The sequence below is a fragment of the Triturus cristatus genome, chromosome 11 (assembly GCF_964204655.1).
Source record: "Triturus cristatus chromosome 11, aTriCri1.1, whole genome shotgun sequence".
NCBI lineage: Eukaryota > Metazoa > Chordata > Amphibia > Caudata > Salamandridae > Triturus > Triturus cristatus.
In genome coordinates, this window is record NC_140594.1 from 185,296,052 (window position 1) to 185,315,446 (window position 19,395).

General features: G+C 44.8%; 1 protein-coding gene across 5 annotated transcripts in view; it reads left to right on the forward strand.

The window, feature by feature from the left end:
• The window catches only part of TRAFD1 (TRAF-type zinc finger domain containing 1), a 282,334-nt gene that overhangs the window by 45,151 nt on the left and 217,788 nt on the right, over positions 1-19,395 (forward strand). For all 5 annotated transcript variants that reach the window (XR_014970449.1, XR_014970450.1, XM_085633468.1 and 2 more), the window contains exons 2-4: positions 8,904-8,959; positions 15,387-15,522; positions 15,613-15,666. Coding sequence is in view for 3 of the 5 variants with exons in the window: in XM_085633468.1 (XP_085489594.1) it covers positions 8,913-8,959; positions 15,387-15,522; positions 15,613-15,666 (237 nt within the window). In the remaining 2 variants the exon portion in view is untranslated. The remainder of the gene's footprint in view (positions 1-8,903; positions 8,960-15,386; positions 15,523-15,612; positions 15,667-19,395) is intronic.

Below are 19,395 nucleotides of genomic sequence, written 5' to 3' on the forward strand. Positions count from 1 at the left end.
TCGCCCGGTCGCTCGATCGGGCCGGAAATCGCGGCGTTCAGCTGCCCGGCACCCTGGGACGTTCCGCCGAGGCCGACCGTTGCGCTGGGACTCGTCGGGGTCAGGATTATTTATGGATATTGGACGTGGCTCGCCGGAGCTCCGAGCTCAAGCGGCCATCTTCTTTGCGAGCCAAGCTCCGCCCCCCTCGTTTACTTTTATTTATAGTGCAAGTCAACAGGTAAACCACAGAACTTTTTCCTGATGCAAAGGCTTCCGACTTGATATGATTGCAGGCGCAGAACGCCCACTCAGTACAAAGGGCTTCAGTCTCCCCCCCCCCCCCCCCCCCCCAGTGTCAGCCCAGGCTGAGACAGCTTCCCAGGCACACACACACCGCTTTCCTGATGCTGATGTTAATCGACCTTTGCCTTGAGAAAGATTTGGAATTTCAATATTTGTGTGACTGAAGTTAGTCTAAACATGCTATAACTTTTCACTTAATGAACTGTAAATACGTGAACATTCATAAAGCAGCTCCAACAAGAATACATAAAAAAGCTATTGGCATCGTAAATGACCATGCCTTTTGTTTGCGTTTTAAAAACCTGCACGCAGCACTGCGTAAACACGTACTTTGAGGGTTTGCTTAACACATAAATAAAAGGCATTGACATTTATATTGACAATAGCTCAAACTCTGGCAAATGCGAGACCTATTGTATTGCAAATACTTGTTTATAGCCCGCCCAAAAAATAATATATATATTACAAAGAAGCAATGCAACAGGCAGAAAAAGGTTACCAGCATTACAAACACAAAAAACAACCAAACACATTTTTTATGATTTCTTTTTTTTTTTTTAATTGATCGTTCAGTAGCACAGAATATCTTCTTGGTTACATATAAATAAGCAGGAATGCTTATTACAGTTACCTATTATAACTTTTCACAAGCTACACAGCAGCCACGCTACTCTAAAACTTAACTTTAACAATTAGCAGAGCCAAAAACTAAGCTAAACACTTACCTAGTCTCAAAGGAAGGACCTGTTGGTTATGCCAATGCTTGGCTTTCTGGAAGTGTTCTGTAGTTTAGGGTTGAGGTGAATGATGGCCCCACTTCCTGTTGCCCCCACAGCTGCCATCCCAACCTTCCTGAATCATTAGTGACCCTGACATACTCTCAGATTATTGCTGTTACAAATAGTTCTTAGGTTGCACTGCTCCTCCTTCTCTGCTTTTTTCCCAAAGCATTACCTTCATCTGGGATAAATATTAGAGTTTGACATAGTTAAAATAATTTTCGTCAATGGCGCAGATCTGTAACCCTTTAAATGTCAATGCAGTCCTAATACAAATGTTGTTCGGAATTTCTATTGCAAAACTGCAACTTGAAACACCTTTTGGTATTCCCTTTTTTTCTGAAATATGCTAGGTATTAAATAAAAATAATATTAAAATATTGATAATGTAGGTATGTGACATATATATTCCGTAGCATTTTGATTGTCGGAGCCTGTAGTTTCACTTTTCCTGTTGGGTAAAGCATCAGAACTGGCTGAAGGTGTCGCCCGATACCTCAACACACACATCCATGCCACATAGATCCAGTACACACAACACATTATAACATCTCATAATAACATGCTACACACACTTCCGCACCATATCATTCCACTCCATGCCACATAATTACAAACCAATAAAATAAACTACACATAATTTAGCTGTGCTACAGGCCCCAAAATTCCAAATCGCACAATACCACTCTGCTACATAATTCCACTCCAAACCATATAATTGCAACACAATTCAACTCCAAATAATTCCACTACACATGATTACACTCCAATCTACCTTTCACGCAACATATTTTAACTGCACGTATATCCACTCAATTCCAAAACGCATAATTACACTCCACACAAAAAATTCAATTTCGCAACATGCCCCTTGAAACGACATTGTATAATACTACTCCACACCATGCCACATACCATTACAATTCATGCAACATAATTCCACACACCACCACCGATTCTGCACCACACATTACACTCCACATAATACCACTCAACGCCACATAATTACACAACAATTAATTACACTATACTCAATACAACATAAATACACCCCACATAAATGTACCCAATGCCACATGCCAGCAATCCACATAAATGCACTCCACACCTTATCGCATAATTCCAATAAGCATTATTTCACTCAACGCCACACAGTTTGACGCCACTCATTTCAAATACACACCACATAATTCCATACCAAGAAGCCACATATTTCAAATGTGCAATGCAATTCCACAACACACCATATACCTCCAGTACAGACCACAGATTATCACATCATACCACAACTAACCATTCCAATAAAACCCACATAATTCGACACCACATACATCCACTACACTCCAAACCAAAACGCAAAGGGAAAAAACATTGTCATTTACAACGCTGATAGCTCTCTTGCAAATGCGAGACCTATTTCATTCCAAATGCTAGTTGCTGTTGATTTCTCCTATAAGCCATATCACCTACAACACCTATGCCCCCTTCAGCCTGCTCTTCAACCACTTAGACTCTATGTGGGGGGGTTAAAAATGTGGGTTGATGGGTCTGGAACAGGTTAAGTATCCTTGTTGGAAAAAGAGTAAGAACTGGAAGCTTAAATTTAAAGGACCTGACTGATGTGAGATTTCATTTGACTAATTTGTGCTGAATTTGAATCCATTTTTAGGTCTCGTCTACGCAGCGCGCATGTATTGCATAGGGGGGACCTCTTGGAATTGATCCACTTTTGTCAGCAAAAACGTGCACGCGTTGCATTGCTTTCAATGGCAACGCGTGCACGTTTGGCGTTTCCCTTGCGGGAGTGAGCTTTGGTGCCATGTGTTAGCAATTATCGCTCCCGGCGCTGCTCGTTCCCGCAAGGGAAAGGCTGTCCATGGACTTCCGGCCGAGCTCCACGTAAACCTCATGCCACTTCTATCACTGTCGCTGCCCTATTTTTATTGTGCCTATGTTTGTTTTCTTTGTCTCTTTGCCATTCGACACTCTCACGCTGTCTGCCTCAACTTTGTTTTCTCACAGAGCCCCATATTTTCTTTGTTTTCCTGCCTCTCTAAGTATCGTGTCTCCCTGAGTGATGTCTCTGAGACGTTTAACTTATTTACCTTCCTGTTGTATTTTACTTTGCTGTCGCACCCCTCCCACTGTCCGCATTCCCTTTTGCTCAAGCCCCCATCTCGTTGTCAGTGTTATCTTACTTCCTGCCCCCCCCCCCCCCGCCCTACTTTCCGTGGTACTTTTTCCGAGTTGTTGATCATAGCCCACGGAGAGCCAGTCACTAGCAGGTGGTCCACATGTGCCACAACCTGCTCGGAGCAGGCACCCGGTCTGCTGCTCTCGCCCTCTCTCTTGCTGTGGCCCGTGAGTGCCCCCCACACCCCTGCAGAACGCCTCTGTTTATATTTATCTAAGGTGGGCCGTGCGCTGCCCTCCCCCAGCCATCAGTTCCTGCGGCATGCCACTGTTCATGTTTATGGCAGCCAGTAGTGGTTTTTAATTGGACTGTACCACCACTTTTCATCAGTATATTTAGCGGAGACGCATAGAGCTCTCTCAGCTGTTGGCATTGTGGGTGGCGATAGAGGGGAAATAAACCACAGGTTGAATGAACCCACGTTGCAGGGCGGACAGTGCTGTGTTTAGTTTTCACAGGATACACAGATCTTCACTTGTCAGAGTGCCACTTTTAGAAGGAGTAATTAGGGTTGTATGTCGAAAGCAGTGGTCTCCTGTGAGACTGGCGCATCTGTGCTGCCTGGTATTAAAACTTCCAAGAGCAGTTTTAGGTTATTTGGTACCCTTGGCACTAGACCAAACTCCACCCACCTCCGACCCCCACCCAGACCCCAAATCCCCTGTTTGCGCTGACTAAAGTTAAGGCACGTTCTAATTTTCTGTCTCTTCCCCCTGGTATTTTCTTCGGCATTCATGTAGCTGAACCCTATTAAATACTTGTATCCTGCCAGAAAATGCTCCCAAACGGGCCCCTTTTGTGGATAGTTCCTAGACATTACCCTGCCAGGGAGCTGCAGAATTCTCCATCGTAAGGTCTAGGTGTCGTGTCGTGCACCGAATATACGACTTTTAATAGTTAAATGACAAAATCCTGCTCCATTCAACGTCGAGACTGCTGGTCTCTTTGGCCTTATTGTTTGTACAGGCACGTTGAAGACCTCTACGAACCAAAATGTTTTTAGGAGTAGTTGTGTTAACTTGTTAAGCCTGTTGAAAGAAGGTCAGAATTTCCACAATCCCTCAAAAAAGAGCAGCTTTCCTTTTTAGGTCGAGCCTAGAGCAGCGCATGCGCTGTGCTCTGGCGAGACTTTTAGTAAGGGCTTCAGAAAATGCTACCACTATGGCCTAGAGCTTGAGTGCATGTGGGGCACACTTACCAGCAGAGGTGCCATATGGCTTTCCTCTCTTGTCATGGGTCATAGGCCCTGGCTGTTCTCTCCGCCTTCTGCATTCCGCAGACCTTCTCCAGCCTGCTCTTTCCCCTCTCGACCCCTCCCTTTGGACAGGGAGGAGGGAAACTGCTCCTGTTTGCAAGCCTCACCACTATTCATGCCATGGAAGTTTGTCAATAGGGCATGAACAGTGCATTTCATCTCTTGAAAACAAGTGTTCTTGTCTCCCTTTCTACTCTGGGCTGCTCGCTCCTCTGGCCCCCACCTCTAGGCTTCAAGGTCTGAGTCTGCCAGCTGCTCTTCTCTCCTCCTTCCCCCCCCCCCCCCCCCCCTTTTTCAGAGGGGAGGGGAAGGGAGGCTGGGTCCATTGCAAGCTTCTCAACCAGCAGCTTTAGGTATGTCATAGAAGCAGCCACTTTACCCTTAATACGTAGTGCTTACCCCCTCTGCCCCCCCCGCTCTGTCCTAACACATATCCGGTTCAAAGCTCGCCGTGCTTACCCCCTTGCCCCCCGCTCTGTCCTAAAATGTATCATCGGGTTCAAAGCTCGCCGAGCTTACCCCCCCGCCCCCCCCCCGCTCTGTCCTAAAACAGATCATCAGGTTCAAAGCTCGCCGTGCTTACCCCCCTGCTCTGTCCTAGCACTTATCAGATTCAAAGCGCGCCGTGCTTGGCCTCCACTCTGTTGTAACACTTATCAGGTTAAAAGCTCGCCGTGCTTATCCCCCTGCCCCCCGCTCTGTCCTAAAACTTATCATCCGGTTCAAAGCTGACCGTGCTTACCTCCCTGCCCCACGCACTGTCCTAACACTTTCAGGTTCACAGCTCGCCGTTATGCAGCACAATATCCTTGGTGCAACAACATCAACTGTTGCATGGCTAAACACTTACAAGGTCCCAAAAGCGAGACCTATTGGCTATGCCAATGCTTGTTGTAACTGGCATCCAGCACTGCCTTTTTGCTCTATTGTGGGTAACCGTTTGGGCAAGCTGGGTGCTATGATGCCGCTTGAGGCGATGACTAATGCATGTCGACGACTGTCAGAATTCTTGTGCAACTGCGCCTAAAAACATGGGCAGTAAATAATGGAGAGTGTTGCTTTGGCTCCACTTCGTCTCATCTATCTGTGCTGGTTTGCTGGTCTCGGACCCATCAAAGTATATGTGATATGACATTTGGTACTGCTCTCATGTGTAAATTGTACTTTGTTTTGAAGTTATTGCGTTATAGGTAGAGCTTTCTCATTCGGTCTATAAAGATGACCATTATGGAGTGCTTGTTCTATACATGATGCTCTGAAGCTGCCTTTGGCGTCTGCATGGTCCAGTGACTAAAACTGATATGTGCAAATTGGAGTTTTCTGTATCCTTTATTTGCCCAGGAGTGGAGATGTGGTGTATTTGGCAGAGTTGGCCTTTACCGAGACAGCAGATATCTTTTATAATCTCGGCTTCAGACCTGGGTTTGCTTTGTGGTCTTGGACATATTTATCTTACTTTGCTTTCTCAAAATAGAAGGATCCTAAAAACAAGTACTCATTTTTATAGTGTTCTATTATGAGGTAGGTGGTTTTCAGACTCAAACTAATAACCATTTGGCTTCAAACTCGCAATATGAAACAATTACTTTTTCCCTGTTCTTTCAGTTATTGTTTTGCTTCAGTGTGTCCTTGCATTCTCCTGTCGTTTGAGTTTGATCAGCTTTTCTTACTACTATGGCTGACCCAAAATAAATAAATACGTTTTAGTTTTCTTGCTTCCCCCTCAGCCTCTACTGAGACTGACCAATGCAGCTGTTGCCTCATTTAAGCTGAAAATCTGTACTTGGCATATTGCGCAGCCCTTGCATTTTGCTGCTTCTATCTATACATTACACCTACAACAAGCCAGGACTATTGGTTTTGTCCATGGTTGTAAGTTGCATAGCAGAAATAAGCCACATCTATGGCTTCGTTGTATATAATATTGATAATGCTTTCTTCTTGTGGGCGAGGTTGTGGTGTAAGGCTAAAGCTGCTGACTTTTGAGCTGAGAGAGCAGGTTCGAGCCTGACATCGGCACAAGAGCCTATGAATAAAACCATTAATATATCATTGTGTATTGTAACTGGTGCTTATGTAAAGCGCACCAATATCTTCGGCCGAGTTTGCGTTACATAATGCTGAAAAAGTGTCTCTTTGACGTTACATAAAAAGCAATGAAGGGTGGTACTGCTGCAGGTAAGTTATCTATTTTTTTTCATCCTGAAGGTGAAGGCAAAAATGGAGAGCCAGATAGGGACCAGTCTCCGCACCTACTTTTAAAAACTGCCTGCCCACTTAAAACCTTGGCCAGGAGTATCAGGAACGCTGTGTTTGATCAATTAAACAGACCTGTTGTCCAACTGGTTCTTCCGCTTCCCGTTGAACGAAATTGCAAAGTAGAACAAAAACTTTTAATTATAAATTTCAAATAAACAGACGCACTCTATCCTTCGTAGTTTGAGAGAAAATCTCATGTGTATTTTCCCTTAAAACTCGGCTTGTGGCAGGTTTTCTGCTGACTCCTATGCATGGCCTCACTTGGCTGCACCATACGCGTCTCACTAATGAACTGGCTTTTTAGGTCGAGCCTAGAATCAACACAGTTCTAGGTAAACACTTATAAGGCCTAAAGCGAGACCTATTGGCTATGCCAATGCTTGTTTAATATTGATTAAACCTTCTTGAGAAAACCTATAAAAGTGCTAAAAATAGAAGTCCACAGGACATACTTAATTCATGCAGTAACTGCTAAATACCAGTGTTGCGTAGAGAGTACCCTTAAAAGAGATTCTGCTGTGTGGATATTTCCTTTTCTATTCCAAGCTGGAGAAAAAAAGTTTGTTTCTCTAGATTCACCTTTCCTGTCCCCTGCAGCTGCTTATCAGATCGGGCTGTGATGAGGAACCGAGCAGGTGAGCGAATGCCTGGCTATTGGTTCTTCTTTTTAAAATCCTAAGGGAAGACCCAGAAAGACACATACTTCCTGTATGCTTTATTTAAACAGTTTTTATCATTATCAAGGCCTCTCTGCCACAGATGTAAGACAATGAAATGCATATGAGAGTGGCTACAGAGAGATGAGGGGCACTGGAGGAGGGTGGTAGTGAGGGAGTCCATGAAGAAGCTCAATGGGTGGGGGGCTACGGAGAGGTGAGGGGCGCTGGTGCAGGGTGGCAGTGAGGGGGTCGAGGATGATGTCAGCAGGGGGAGGGTCTACGGAGGGTTGAGGGGCACTGGAGGGGGGTCGTAGTGCCGGAGTTCGAGAAGGGTGGCAGTAAGGGTATCCAAGGAGGTGGTCAATGGGGGGGGGGCTACGGAGAGATGAGGGGCGCTGGTGGAGGGTGGCAGTGAGTTAATCCGAGGAGGAGGTCATGAGGGAGAGCCAGAGAAGTGTCACTTGCCTGATACTCCCACCTCAAACTTCGTTTTCCCATCAAAGGGACATTACATGGAAAAAACACTTTTTGAGAGTGATAACATCTAGAAAGAGATTTGGAAAGAAAATGTGTTTTACTGGGCTCTTGTAAGACTAAGGAGAGATAAACGAGGGCCCTGAAGCAGGCCCGGTTAGACATATAAGGGACAAATCGGGCCTGCAGTGGCCCACCAAAATGCATCCTTGGCCCACCCAACTAAAAATTCCTGGAGCCGGGCCTGCTGTGAAGCCAGTAGGCTTCATTGTTCTGTGTGCACTCTTGGTCCATGGCCTGTGTATACCTGAAGTGGCCTACACGATTGTGCGTTGATTCTGTTGAGCAAATGCACCAATTTTCGAAGTCCCAGAGTTAAGTTTTACTGAGGGGGCCCTGTAATTGATTACTGATAGTCCCTTCTATTTAGATCTCGCCTACAGTTTGTCTGTTGTCGACAAACCCTATTTTTCTATACACTAACGGTAAGATTTGGTCCAGCCCACTACAACCATTTATTTGGGGCTGCTTTTAGGAAGCCCTGCCTGAAAAAAGTAGCCGAACAGAACTCTTCCGGTGTGCTCAGCAGCAAAGGAAGACGTTATCGGCTGCGGTGACGTCACTTGGGTGTACACTTGACTTTGGCCGTGCAGCGAGTATCCGGTTTCACGTTCGGAATGTTGCTGCTCAGCTTTGTGATAGGAACATGCGTGTAAAGATCAGTCAAAGCCTGAGCTAGTGAGGTCTGTTACAAACAGCAGTTGTGTTGATTTCTGCTTTGTCTGGGTCTTGGGCAGGGCCCGGCGTCCACAAACTGGAATAAATCCTTTGGCTAACCTGCGCCTGGTGGTTGATGTAATCGGAGTTGTTTGTTTGAGAAGCTCAGGGCGAGTCATCGCTGCATCATTTCTGCGTAATAAGTAGGCAAACAACTGCTGAGTCATGTCGAAAGACGTTTTTTATAGAACCCTGACTGAAATTCTTTTGTTGTTTTTCAGGATATCTTCATGATGGCGTCTGCAACAGAATCAGAAACCCGGTTGTGTGGAAATTGGTAAATTACTTTTCTTTTTTTCCTCTATAGGCGGGCCACTGGATGTATGTGATTGTGCAGCCGCAGCGTTTTCGCATAAGTATAGATCTGGGATATTTGCCACATAATCCCTCATTTTCTGCATAATTTGTAGATTAAAAAAAAAAAAACTTTGTCGACGTTATTGACATAAAATAAATTCGACCGATGACTCTAAATTGCAGTTCCCTTAGCTGGCTCCCTGTTAGCAGCAATAAATACTTCCTGGCATATTATGTCAATAAAGTCGACATAGAAAAATCTATGTATGTTTTTTGACCTAATTACTAAATTGTATCTCTGCCAATATGCACAGTGCCCCAGTTTGGTTACTCAATTTTTCGTTGCAAACTGCCCACTTGAATGTCTTTGTGTATTTTTCAAAATAAATCATAATATCTATCTGGATAGATGAACATAGACATCCCTGTTATGTTATGGGGAATTTGTAAAGCGCACGGCTACTCAAGAGTGTCCCGGCGCTAAGGAGGTACTCCTTGAGAAGAAAGATCCTGAAAACTTCCGGTCCTGCCCAACATAAATTATTGATGGATCAGCCAGGCGTTGGCGTCTAAAACGAAGAAGTTCTAGTTCAAGTCTGAGGGACAAAGACAGTGAATTCCATAATCTACCTACAGCCACCTGAAAGGAACGTCCTCCCTTCCTAGTTCGAAGAAATTTTGGCACCACTAACAGATGTTGGGCCAAAGATCTGTGTCCTAGCCGGACAGTAAGGTGTAATTCTCTTTCTGAGATACTGGGCCCCGCTATCATGAAAAGCCTTAAAGGCCAGCACCAGTGCCTTAAAGTCAATTCTATTTTTCACTGTTAACCAGTGTAAAGTTTTCAGATGAGTTGCCAAATGGGTCCTGGGCCCAACCATCAAGATGGCTCTAGCAGCCACATTTTGCACTATCTGAAGGCAACCTAATAAGTATTTCGGAATGCCCAAGTGCAAAACATTGGCATAATCCAGCCTTGAGGTGATCAAGGCTTGTACTACCGTCTGCCTATGAGACAGAGGCAGTAATGAGAGAAAGTTCCTCATCATTTTTAGGAACCTAAAACACATGCCAGTCACGGATTGAACCTGCGAATTCATAGAGAGATCTGAATCTAGTAGGACTCCAAGATTTTTCACAGTGGTGACAGGGCTAGGGGGGAGAGGAAGGTTGGTCCTGAGGCCACCAATTCCGCCATTCATCGCCAGGTGTATGTCCAAAAAAGATAATTTCGGTTTTGGTGGAATTGCAAGAGTTGGTTCTGTCGAAACTAATCAAAAACATTGGTCAGGCATTGATAGATTTCCTTTTCGTTAAATGGTTCGTCCTTTCCGTATGTAAACAGAAGTTGAGAATCATCGGCATAGGTTATAATCTTAGCCCCAAATTTTTCCGCCAGAGGAGCCATATAGATATTAAAAAGAGTAGGACTCAAAACTGAGCCCTGAGGCACTCCGACATTCAGCGAAGGGATGTCAGCTGAGAACGGTGGGGACCAGACAGATTGCTGACAGTCATTCAAGAAGGAGGAGAGCCAGCCAAGAACCGTACCCCAAGACCCTGTATTTCTGTGTTAATGCAGTTAGAATTCCATGTTGTGAGGAACCGCCGTTCCTTGGTGTTGGAAAACGAGGCAGCATCTGTGAGGCCTGCACAAATAACATGACTACATTTGTCCTTCACTGGGAACCAAACACCCAATTGTAGCGCCTGACTCGCAGAGGGTAGCGTTGCAGAGCAGTCTGAGGCTTACTCAAGGAAGGTGGTGTGGGCTAGTAATCACCATTTGCAGGTGCGCAGAAATAACACTCAATAATTGATTGTCCAGTCTGTACTTTGCTTTATAAAAGTAAGAGTACATTTATTAAACACACACACTACTCAATACTATGCACCAATTTACAAATATACATAAGCTGTTGGAATTACTTTGTGACATTGCATAACATCTCCACCCCTCCCGCAGGGGGGGTGGGGTCTATTACGACCACTCCCATGTATGCACATCATCTTGCCCCCAATGCAGTTAGTTGGACATAGCCTGGAGCGAGGGCCCTGCGCACTGGCACCATCCCAGTGGCGACCCACCCCCCAGTATCTCAACAAGCATTTAAATTAGGTAACACTGTCTTGGTGAGACACAACCCTGACTGCGCATTTCCTGCTGACCATGAAGTATTCCCCCTACATCTTAAGGGCTAGCAGTCTGGGTTCTTCACCTAAGCACAGCAGCAAGAATACATGTTTAAGCACCACTTTTGAATGATGCATATATAGCCAGACACCCTAGCAGGAATGTCTGGCAACATAACCCCACTTTGCTTATGACAATACCTTACACCAGCACTTCACATTACACATGTGACCTTCAGTCCCTCTAAAAGAAATAACCAAAGTAAAAGCATTTCTGATGCAATTACACCTCTTCACCTCCAGGGATGCTCTCTTCCAGACATTCCCCAACTCAGCCCTTCACTCTGTGAGGCACTTCACCACACACCCTCAGCTGTAGAACAAAAGTTCCAGCCTAGAAGGTGTTTAAATGTTGACTGAGCCCTTGAGGGGTTGGTTCTTTTAAATCCCCAAGACAGGGTGGGACTTTTCTCTTCATGCTGGGGGGAGACTGCGCTTCTCCAGCAACTCCCCCAGCACCTTTGCACAAATTTGGCGGTAACCCCGTTCTCCTGGGGCCACCACAAGCACCAAAACTATGTTTTCCCCATGCCTTGCAAGGCATTATGGGGCGCTTCAGCTCCTTTCCGTGCATATTTAATGAGCGACGCTCCTGCTGTGCTGGGGAGAGCCGCGCTGGTGGTTCTCCACTGCGTTGTCGCCTCTTTGTGGGGGGGAGGGGGTGGACGGTCCCACCCGTATCCCCAGGTGAGTTGTCCCTGCGGATCGGGGAGCCCACCCCGACCGCTCTCATTTTTGCGGGGCCCGAGCCCCCGCATTGCCAGCTCTTCTCTTCGGGGCCTTCGGTCCCATCCGGGACCCCCGCATTGCCACCACGTTGAAGGGCAGCCCGGGGAGTCAACCACGGCTGCCCCCGCCACCTCCCCGTGCGGCCAGCACCCTTGTGTGCTGACGCGGGAGCCGGCCGATCACTCCTCGTCTGCCCGCTTCTGCGGGCAGACGCGTCCTCGGTTCCAGTCCGGCTGGACCGTCTGGGAGTGCGGCCTCTTCCCATTCTTCGGGGCCTGGGAATAGGGTCCCAGGCCCCCGGACCTCTTCCTCGCGCGCCTGCGCTCCCCGTCCTTTGCGGTTTCGGTGGGCGCCAGGGTGGGCTCCTGGCGCCCTGCTTGGGGCATCTTTACAGGGAGTGCGACGGTGCTCCCCGCCTTGGCTTCAGGCCCCGGGATGGGGTCCCGGGCCCCTCCAGATCTCTTCGCGGGGGGACGTGACGGTTCTCCCCCGCCTCCATCTTCGGTGGGGGCCAGGGTGGGCTCCTGGCCCCCCTGCAGGGCACCTTCCCTTCTCCTTGGGGGCAGCCCCCAGGACCTGACCCACCCCGGGGGCCTCCCTGAGACTGGCGGCGGAGGCCCACGCACATCGTCGTCTGTCTTCTTAGGGGGTCAAAGGTCGCCTACATTCCGGGGGCCATATCTCCGCCCCAGGGGGTCCGATCTGCCCCATTTTCGTGTCTTCTTGCTCCTGGTGAGGCCCCCCCAGCCACGGAGAGCACTCTCCTTCGCCCTCCGGGTCTCCAAGAGGGTGCATTCTGCAGGGAGTGGTCTTCACTGGCTTCCTGGGTCATCCTTTCGCCTGACTCTCCTCCTGGGCCTCTCTTCTCCCTGCACAGAGGCCCCTGCTTCTGTGCAGCGGTACTGTGCTCTTCTGGCGCTGTTAGGGCCCTGGGGGGCAGTCAGGGGGTCTCTCATTCCAACTGCCCATTGCCAGGCTCCAGCACCTTCCGCCTCAGCAGACCACACCCCAGAGAGAGCTTTTCTTCCTGCGCAAGCACTTTTTAAAAGTTGAGTAGGGGGCTGGCTGGAAGTCTGTTTGTCCTATCAAACAGGGACGCATCACTTCACTGCCCATGCTCCCTCCTTCCTGCCTAGCCTCTGTTCAAAATAGTGTCGTCCAGGGTCTCTGGCCACTTGGTCTCTGAAAAAGCTTCCCCCCTCGCTGCCTTCCCTCCTTGGTACAGCCTGGTGCCTGGCACCCAGTGATAGCTGCTGATGGATGAGCCTGTAGCCCCACCCATCTACTCTTCGTGGAGAGGAGTCCTTAGCTTGTGGAAGAAAGGTTAGCAATCCATCCAGCTGAGGTCAACCCTCAGCCAGACCCTGGTTATGACTGACTCAGAGAAATGTGACATTTCTGGATGACCCAAAAGCAGTACAAATATGACTTTGGACTCTGCAGAATACTCCCTTTCACCTCTGTTACAGTGGACTTTAGTGCATGTCTGGAATCTGTAGGCCTTAGGAAAGTTACTCTAGCCAATAGGCTCCACACCCCCATAAGGGAATAATGAAGTGAAAAACAGTAAAACACACTGACTTTCCCTGGTATGTTCCTTCCCAGTGTATAAAGCCTATTCCATGTCACCACCCAATTCTGCATAAGTCCTGTCACACCATTCCCTCTGTAGCTGCTCCTGGACTACACATGCTAGGCATCTTCCCTGCGCAGCCCCTACAAGTGTGCACACGCATGTACACCTGTGACTGCATGTAACCAGCGCGGTGTCCCTTACTCCAGCTGCTGCGCAGTGGCCTGGTCAAGCCAGGGGGACACAAGTAAAATCCCCATGCAGTCTCTTTCATCCTGAGTTCACTGTGGGTGAATCTCAACTTATGAGGCTCCCCCACAGTAAAAGCTTACCAATTAGGTCCTCAAAAAGCCAAAACTCCGGGGGCTTATAGTGTCAGAACCACCTTCTAACACTTGGCAAAACAAATGGTGGCATCTTTACCCAGAGATTGATCTCTTCATTGCTCTTTAAAATTATTGTGTTACCCTGAAAGGATCTCCCCACTCAGTAGTGGGTTTCCATGCAGCAGTAGGCAGTCAACTTTCAGCTGTATCTGTGTGTCGTTGAGGCAATGTCCTCCTGGTCTATCCTTTCCATGTGCAGACATCTTAAAGCCTTTTACTGTGCTGGCAGTCTCGGTACTGAGGCCAGCATTGATGCCATCACATCAGTTCTCACCACCCGGCACTGATGGCCCCTTCAGTCTCAAGTGTTTTAAGACATGCTGTATTGTGTACAGGGAGCCTTACTTCTTGGCTAGACAGAATACATTCATTAAAAACTCCTGGAGGTCAGGGCTCAGTTTGTAGCTTCTGTGCTCCCTACCTTGGAAAGCTGTTAGCAGAAATGCTAAAACCTTCTACACTAAGGACGTGACGATTTGGAATTCTCAGCTCTTGCAGAAGTGATACGGTTTCATCAGTACTACAGTGGAGTCCTGGCATTGTGATTAGGATGAGTAGAGGCAGGGTGGTTTGTGTTCTTTCGGCTGTGTCTTTTCTACAGTTCCTAAGGAATGGAAACCACCTGTAGCCACAGATGTTGCATCTCTATCCTGCCGTCTCCGGCTTCTCATCCTTCGCACATGCTCTGGAACTTATTCTTTCTTGTATGCATTGCTCTGCTGCATCTCGGCTAAATCAGAATGTTATTATTCAAGCAAAATAATTATAGGTTGGTTTTAATCTTTAAAGTGTAGATTTTCGAATATAGGATCTTAGTGTGGATCTATGGTCCTCCCTGCAGCACTTACTTGCCACCTCATCTTTAAGTGTCTTTTTTTTTTTTTTAATTCGATGGCCAACTTTGTGCTTTTTTGCTAAATGGACTTGATTTGCGTGCTTTTATTCTCCTTATCCATTATCTTTTGAAGGAGCCTTTTGGTGCTAATTTTTAAAGGTGGTCATAAAACATTGTCCGGTTCTGTGGTCACCATTATCTTTGCCTGCCCTGAAAGGAGTTCTAAACTGTTGATTCCCTAGAATTAATTTGAGATCCTAGTTATCGATCTACTTCAAGAAAAACTGTTTTATGCCCACAAGTGACCTGAAGCGCTTTGCAAATGGGTATATCACGACTTGTTGAGGGTGCCTTGGATAAGAGTATGTTTGTCATATGGTTTATGTGTGTAGTATAGATGTTGTCCTTGATGACCGGAGTTATGCTTTTGTATCTTAATTTTGTTGCTGCACCTGTGCATGAGGTTGAAGTGCAAAGGAGCATGGACGCTTATACATAATATTTGCCTAATTACTGACTTTTGTACATGAAGTAGCAATTGCAGCCTTGTTTTGAATTCTTGCTCCCCATTTCTCTCTAAACATATACACACATATATGCGTGTGCGTGTATATATATATATGCAGCCTTACAAATTGATTTCAACGATACTGCTTATATTCCGTTAAATGTGGTTATTTATCATTTGTAGCAAAAAAGATATTCCGGAAGGCAATTTCACCATTCATGAAATACACTGCAAAAGAAATATTGATGTATGTACGTTTTGCGGAGAGACGTTCCCGAAGTCTGAAATGAAGAACCACATTGACTCAGACCATGCTCAGGTAGTACTTAGAATAATTTCTAAGCAAAATCTGAAAGTAGAGCATAATTTATGTTGTAGATTGATCTGACATGCCTTAATTTCTGCACAGGTGCTCTGTAAATGTAATATGAAGATGGAAAAACGTCATCTTGAGGCTCACAAGGTCTGTATTTGCGTTGGTACTTTTATACTTGAGTATCGTATGGAGATAGGCCATGAATTACTGTCTGTCTTTTGATCTATTTAACAGTTTGAGGAAGTTCAGTTTCACATGCAACAAGAGGTTTTTTCGTGGCAGACAATCGGTTATTAGCTTAAGATAGAGGACACTGTCTGGACATTGATGTGTGTTACTACCCCTTGAAACCAAAGGAGCACTTAAACCTCCAGAAACATTAGCTGGAGCCGAGACTCAAGCTGAGGCCTTGAAGTGGAAGTGTCTATATTACATATACTGTCACACACACTCAAGTGTTCTACTACACTTGATAGAGATCAGGGTGTGTACAATATTCCCACTACCACGGATAGAGTAATCTCACAGTTACACGCACATGCATACATCATACGCTAGGGCCCATTTCACTAACATACGCTCAAATACTCTACCAGCAATAAACCTGTGGAAGGAAAACACTCCTAAACACCCTGCATCTATATCGAGGTCGATAAGACCTGGTTTTTGTGACTGTCCCTAAGCATAGTCTATACAATATATACAACAATAATCATTAATGCAAACTTAATAATTGACAAGAGAGAATATCCAACACCATGTTTAGAATTATATTGCTTTATCTAAAATTAGTCAAGAAAATCAATCAGAGTAAATCATTTCTCATAGTTAACTATTCTAGCTAAATGTCAGAACGGGTCAGGACAAGTCTCTCGGTAAATGTCTCTCAAGACGAAGTCCCTTCAGCATTAATCCTCAGCAACGCAGGTTCGATACGCGGCAAAGGCAAAATGGCAAGTGGCAAATGGGGTGGGGGGAACCCTCTCTAAGCTAACAGTTTTTATAATAAATTGAACAAAGGAAAGATACATAAAAAAGTTGTAATGTCCGCTGGACCGCTGAGCAGAGCGAGAAGGAAAGGATGTAACATTGCTACATTTGAGAATCTCCGCTCAGGAAAAATACACATAGCGAAAACTACGGAACAGGAACCAAGAAAATAAAACATGTATCACAATTATCCTGCTTCTCCTCGGCCATCGAGCCACAGTTCAGAGCTTCTTTCTAAGGCTCCTTTGTTTCCCAAGGCTGCCAAGGACACTTTCACTTCTCTTGGAGAACTCCCAAAAACTGCTGCTGTCCTCATGGAAAGTTTTCGACAAGGACCATGGTCAGTTAGCTTCAAGACCATTTCCAGCAGGGGTCTCCCTCGTCTCAGTTTTCAAATTATAATCACAGCCAGGCTCACTATTCAGCCTTCATTCTCAGGCCGACATAGGCCTTAATAGACCATCTTAATTAAAAGAGACAAAAACAACGTTACTACAGCATAGTAATTAAACAGTGTTAACCCCACTAATACCCTTATGTGTATGCATTTATCTAGCACTTGCAACATGGAAAAGCATTAATTCGAAAAGCGTTTTGTGCTCAAAAATAAACAGCACATAGCAACGTTTAAACATGAAAACACATTTAACTCGCGTGTTATTATCAATCAGCACATTTAAGCACACTCACGTGTAACTCTCTCTTGTTTAAACAAACGGATTGATTAATATAAACGCACTTGCACAAGAAAAATAATTAATTATTAATTATTAATAAATTAATACAACGAATAGACATGCCAGAGCTTCAAAAGCCCCAGAATTTTCAAACTGAAAACTCTGCTCCAGCAATCCCCCCTTTGGTGATTTTATCACCAAATAAACCCAAAAAAAAATTAGTGAAAATTTAGTCCCATTTTAGGAGAAATCGGAAATGTCTTTTCCCCTTTACACAACATTAAACACCAGTCACTCTTTCATCATCCCTTTTTGTCTCTAAATAAACACTCTCCCTCAATTCTTCTAGTTCAATTTCTTGAGGTTCTCTCTTCAACCTCTTGTTTTTCTTTTCCTTATTCAATTTCTTCCTCCCTCCCCTGTTTTTACAACACACACACACACCAATCTTATTATTAATAAAGCCACAATTATACAAGACAAGGGAAACAATATTCTACCTATAATAGTACTACCTATCTTTGCAATAAAATCCTTAACAGCTATCATTTTATTAGCTATTTTAGTCCACAAACTCTCAGCTTCAAGTGGTACTAATTCTTCATGCAAATCAGTAATATTTTTGATATAGACCTTTAGGTCTCTGCTTTCGTCTGGAATGTAAGTGCAACAATGTTGAACTTTCAGCATTCCACAGACTCCACCCTCCTTGGCCAATAGAATATCAAGGGCAAGTCGATTTTGCATAGACATGGCACGTACGGCACTTAATTCCGTATTCACCAAAAGAAACCCTCCAGCGGTATTTGTCGATAAGCGATCAACCACTGTAGACAGCTTCCGAATTCCATAAGCATTCAAAGAAATTCCCACTGCTGGAATCAAAACCCCAAAAATATCACCCACTATTTCAGACCAAGTTTCTCTCTTAAAACGCATTAGTAAGTTAACATCTTCTACATCTGTTACTTTATCTATATGAAAAATCTTTGGAAAAACTAGGCCCACATAACACGTGCCATACCAATGGTCAGGCAACTTGTAATAAGCCTTATTCCCACAAACATAATATACTCCTGGAAAAATCGTATCTTCTCCACCTCTGAAACCCCAACCTGTTGCAATGAAGTATGTATCATGGCACTCACTAGTCCCAACAAAATATGTATCATATTGGGATTTCCTTCTTGTAATACAAAGTTTACCTTTCTGCGGTGCATCTAGAGCTAAAGTTGGACTAGCCCCATTCTTCAACTCTTTTCCCATCTCAATGTCCCAAATTGTCTCACTCACTTTATATTTCCCTGCTTTCTCATGCCTGTTCAATCTCCTTTCTTCTACCATATCCAGGAAAGCTTTCTCCTCTCCTTTCAAACTGCAAGTTAAATTATTCTTAAAAATGTAATCTAATGTTAATCCTTTTTCTTCAATAAAAATCTCACTAAAAGTGTTAGCTTCTTTAGCTGGATTCAGCTCTTTGTTCATTGGCAAGTGCCCAAAAATACTATCTCTGTTAGACATCTTATAATCTACTTTCCCTAACAAATAAAAAACACTACTTAAAATACTACAGGAAATACCATATGTAGCTGGTAAATGATGATAAGTAACACCCTCTGAGACGGATGCAGGTAATTGCATACAGACGTAGCAATCCCTTACTTCCATTGTCTTTACATATTCATATAACAGTTTCGAAAAAACATTACTAGAAAAGTTATTAATTGACCTATCTTTGTGTGTGTAAGCATTATTAATTCTAATTGGAACTACTTTTTGTGAATTTTTCTCTACATTTGTCACATTCTCTGTATGCATCTTAAACTCTACTTTAAAAGTCACTAATAAAACTAAAACACCCCATAGAAGCATTAATAATCCAGTACAGCAGCAGCACATCCTACACCACCTCTTAAAGAAGGCACATCTATTTCTATTATCCTCTGTTAGCCATTTTAGTTTAGCCTCTACTACTCCACTACTGTTTGAACTTCTCAATTTCAATCCTCCGCAATTCTTCAGCTTTCAGTTTATCCAAATGATCTCTTCGTTCACTTGATCCAAGTGAATCCTTCTTTCACTCAGTTTGGATACTTGTCATTCTTCACTTCAATTTCTTCAACATCAAATTGTATCAGATCTCCAACATCAAAATCCTCAGTACTCGACTCTTCTCCAATGTCAGTCAAGAGTACTTTCAGAATTTCAT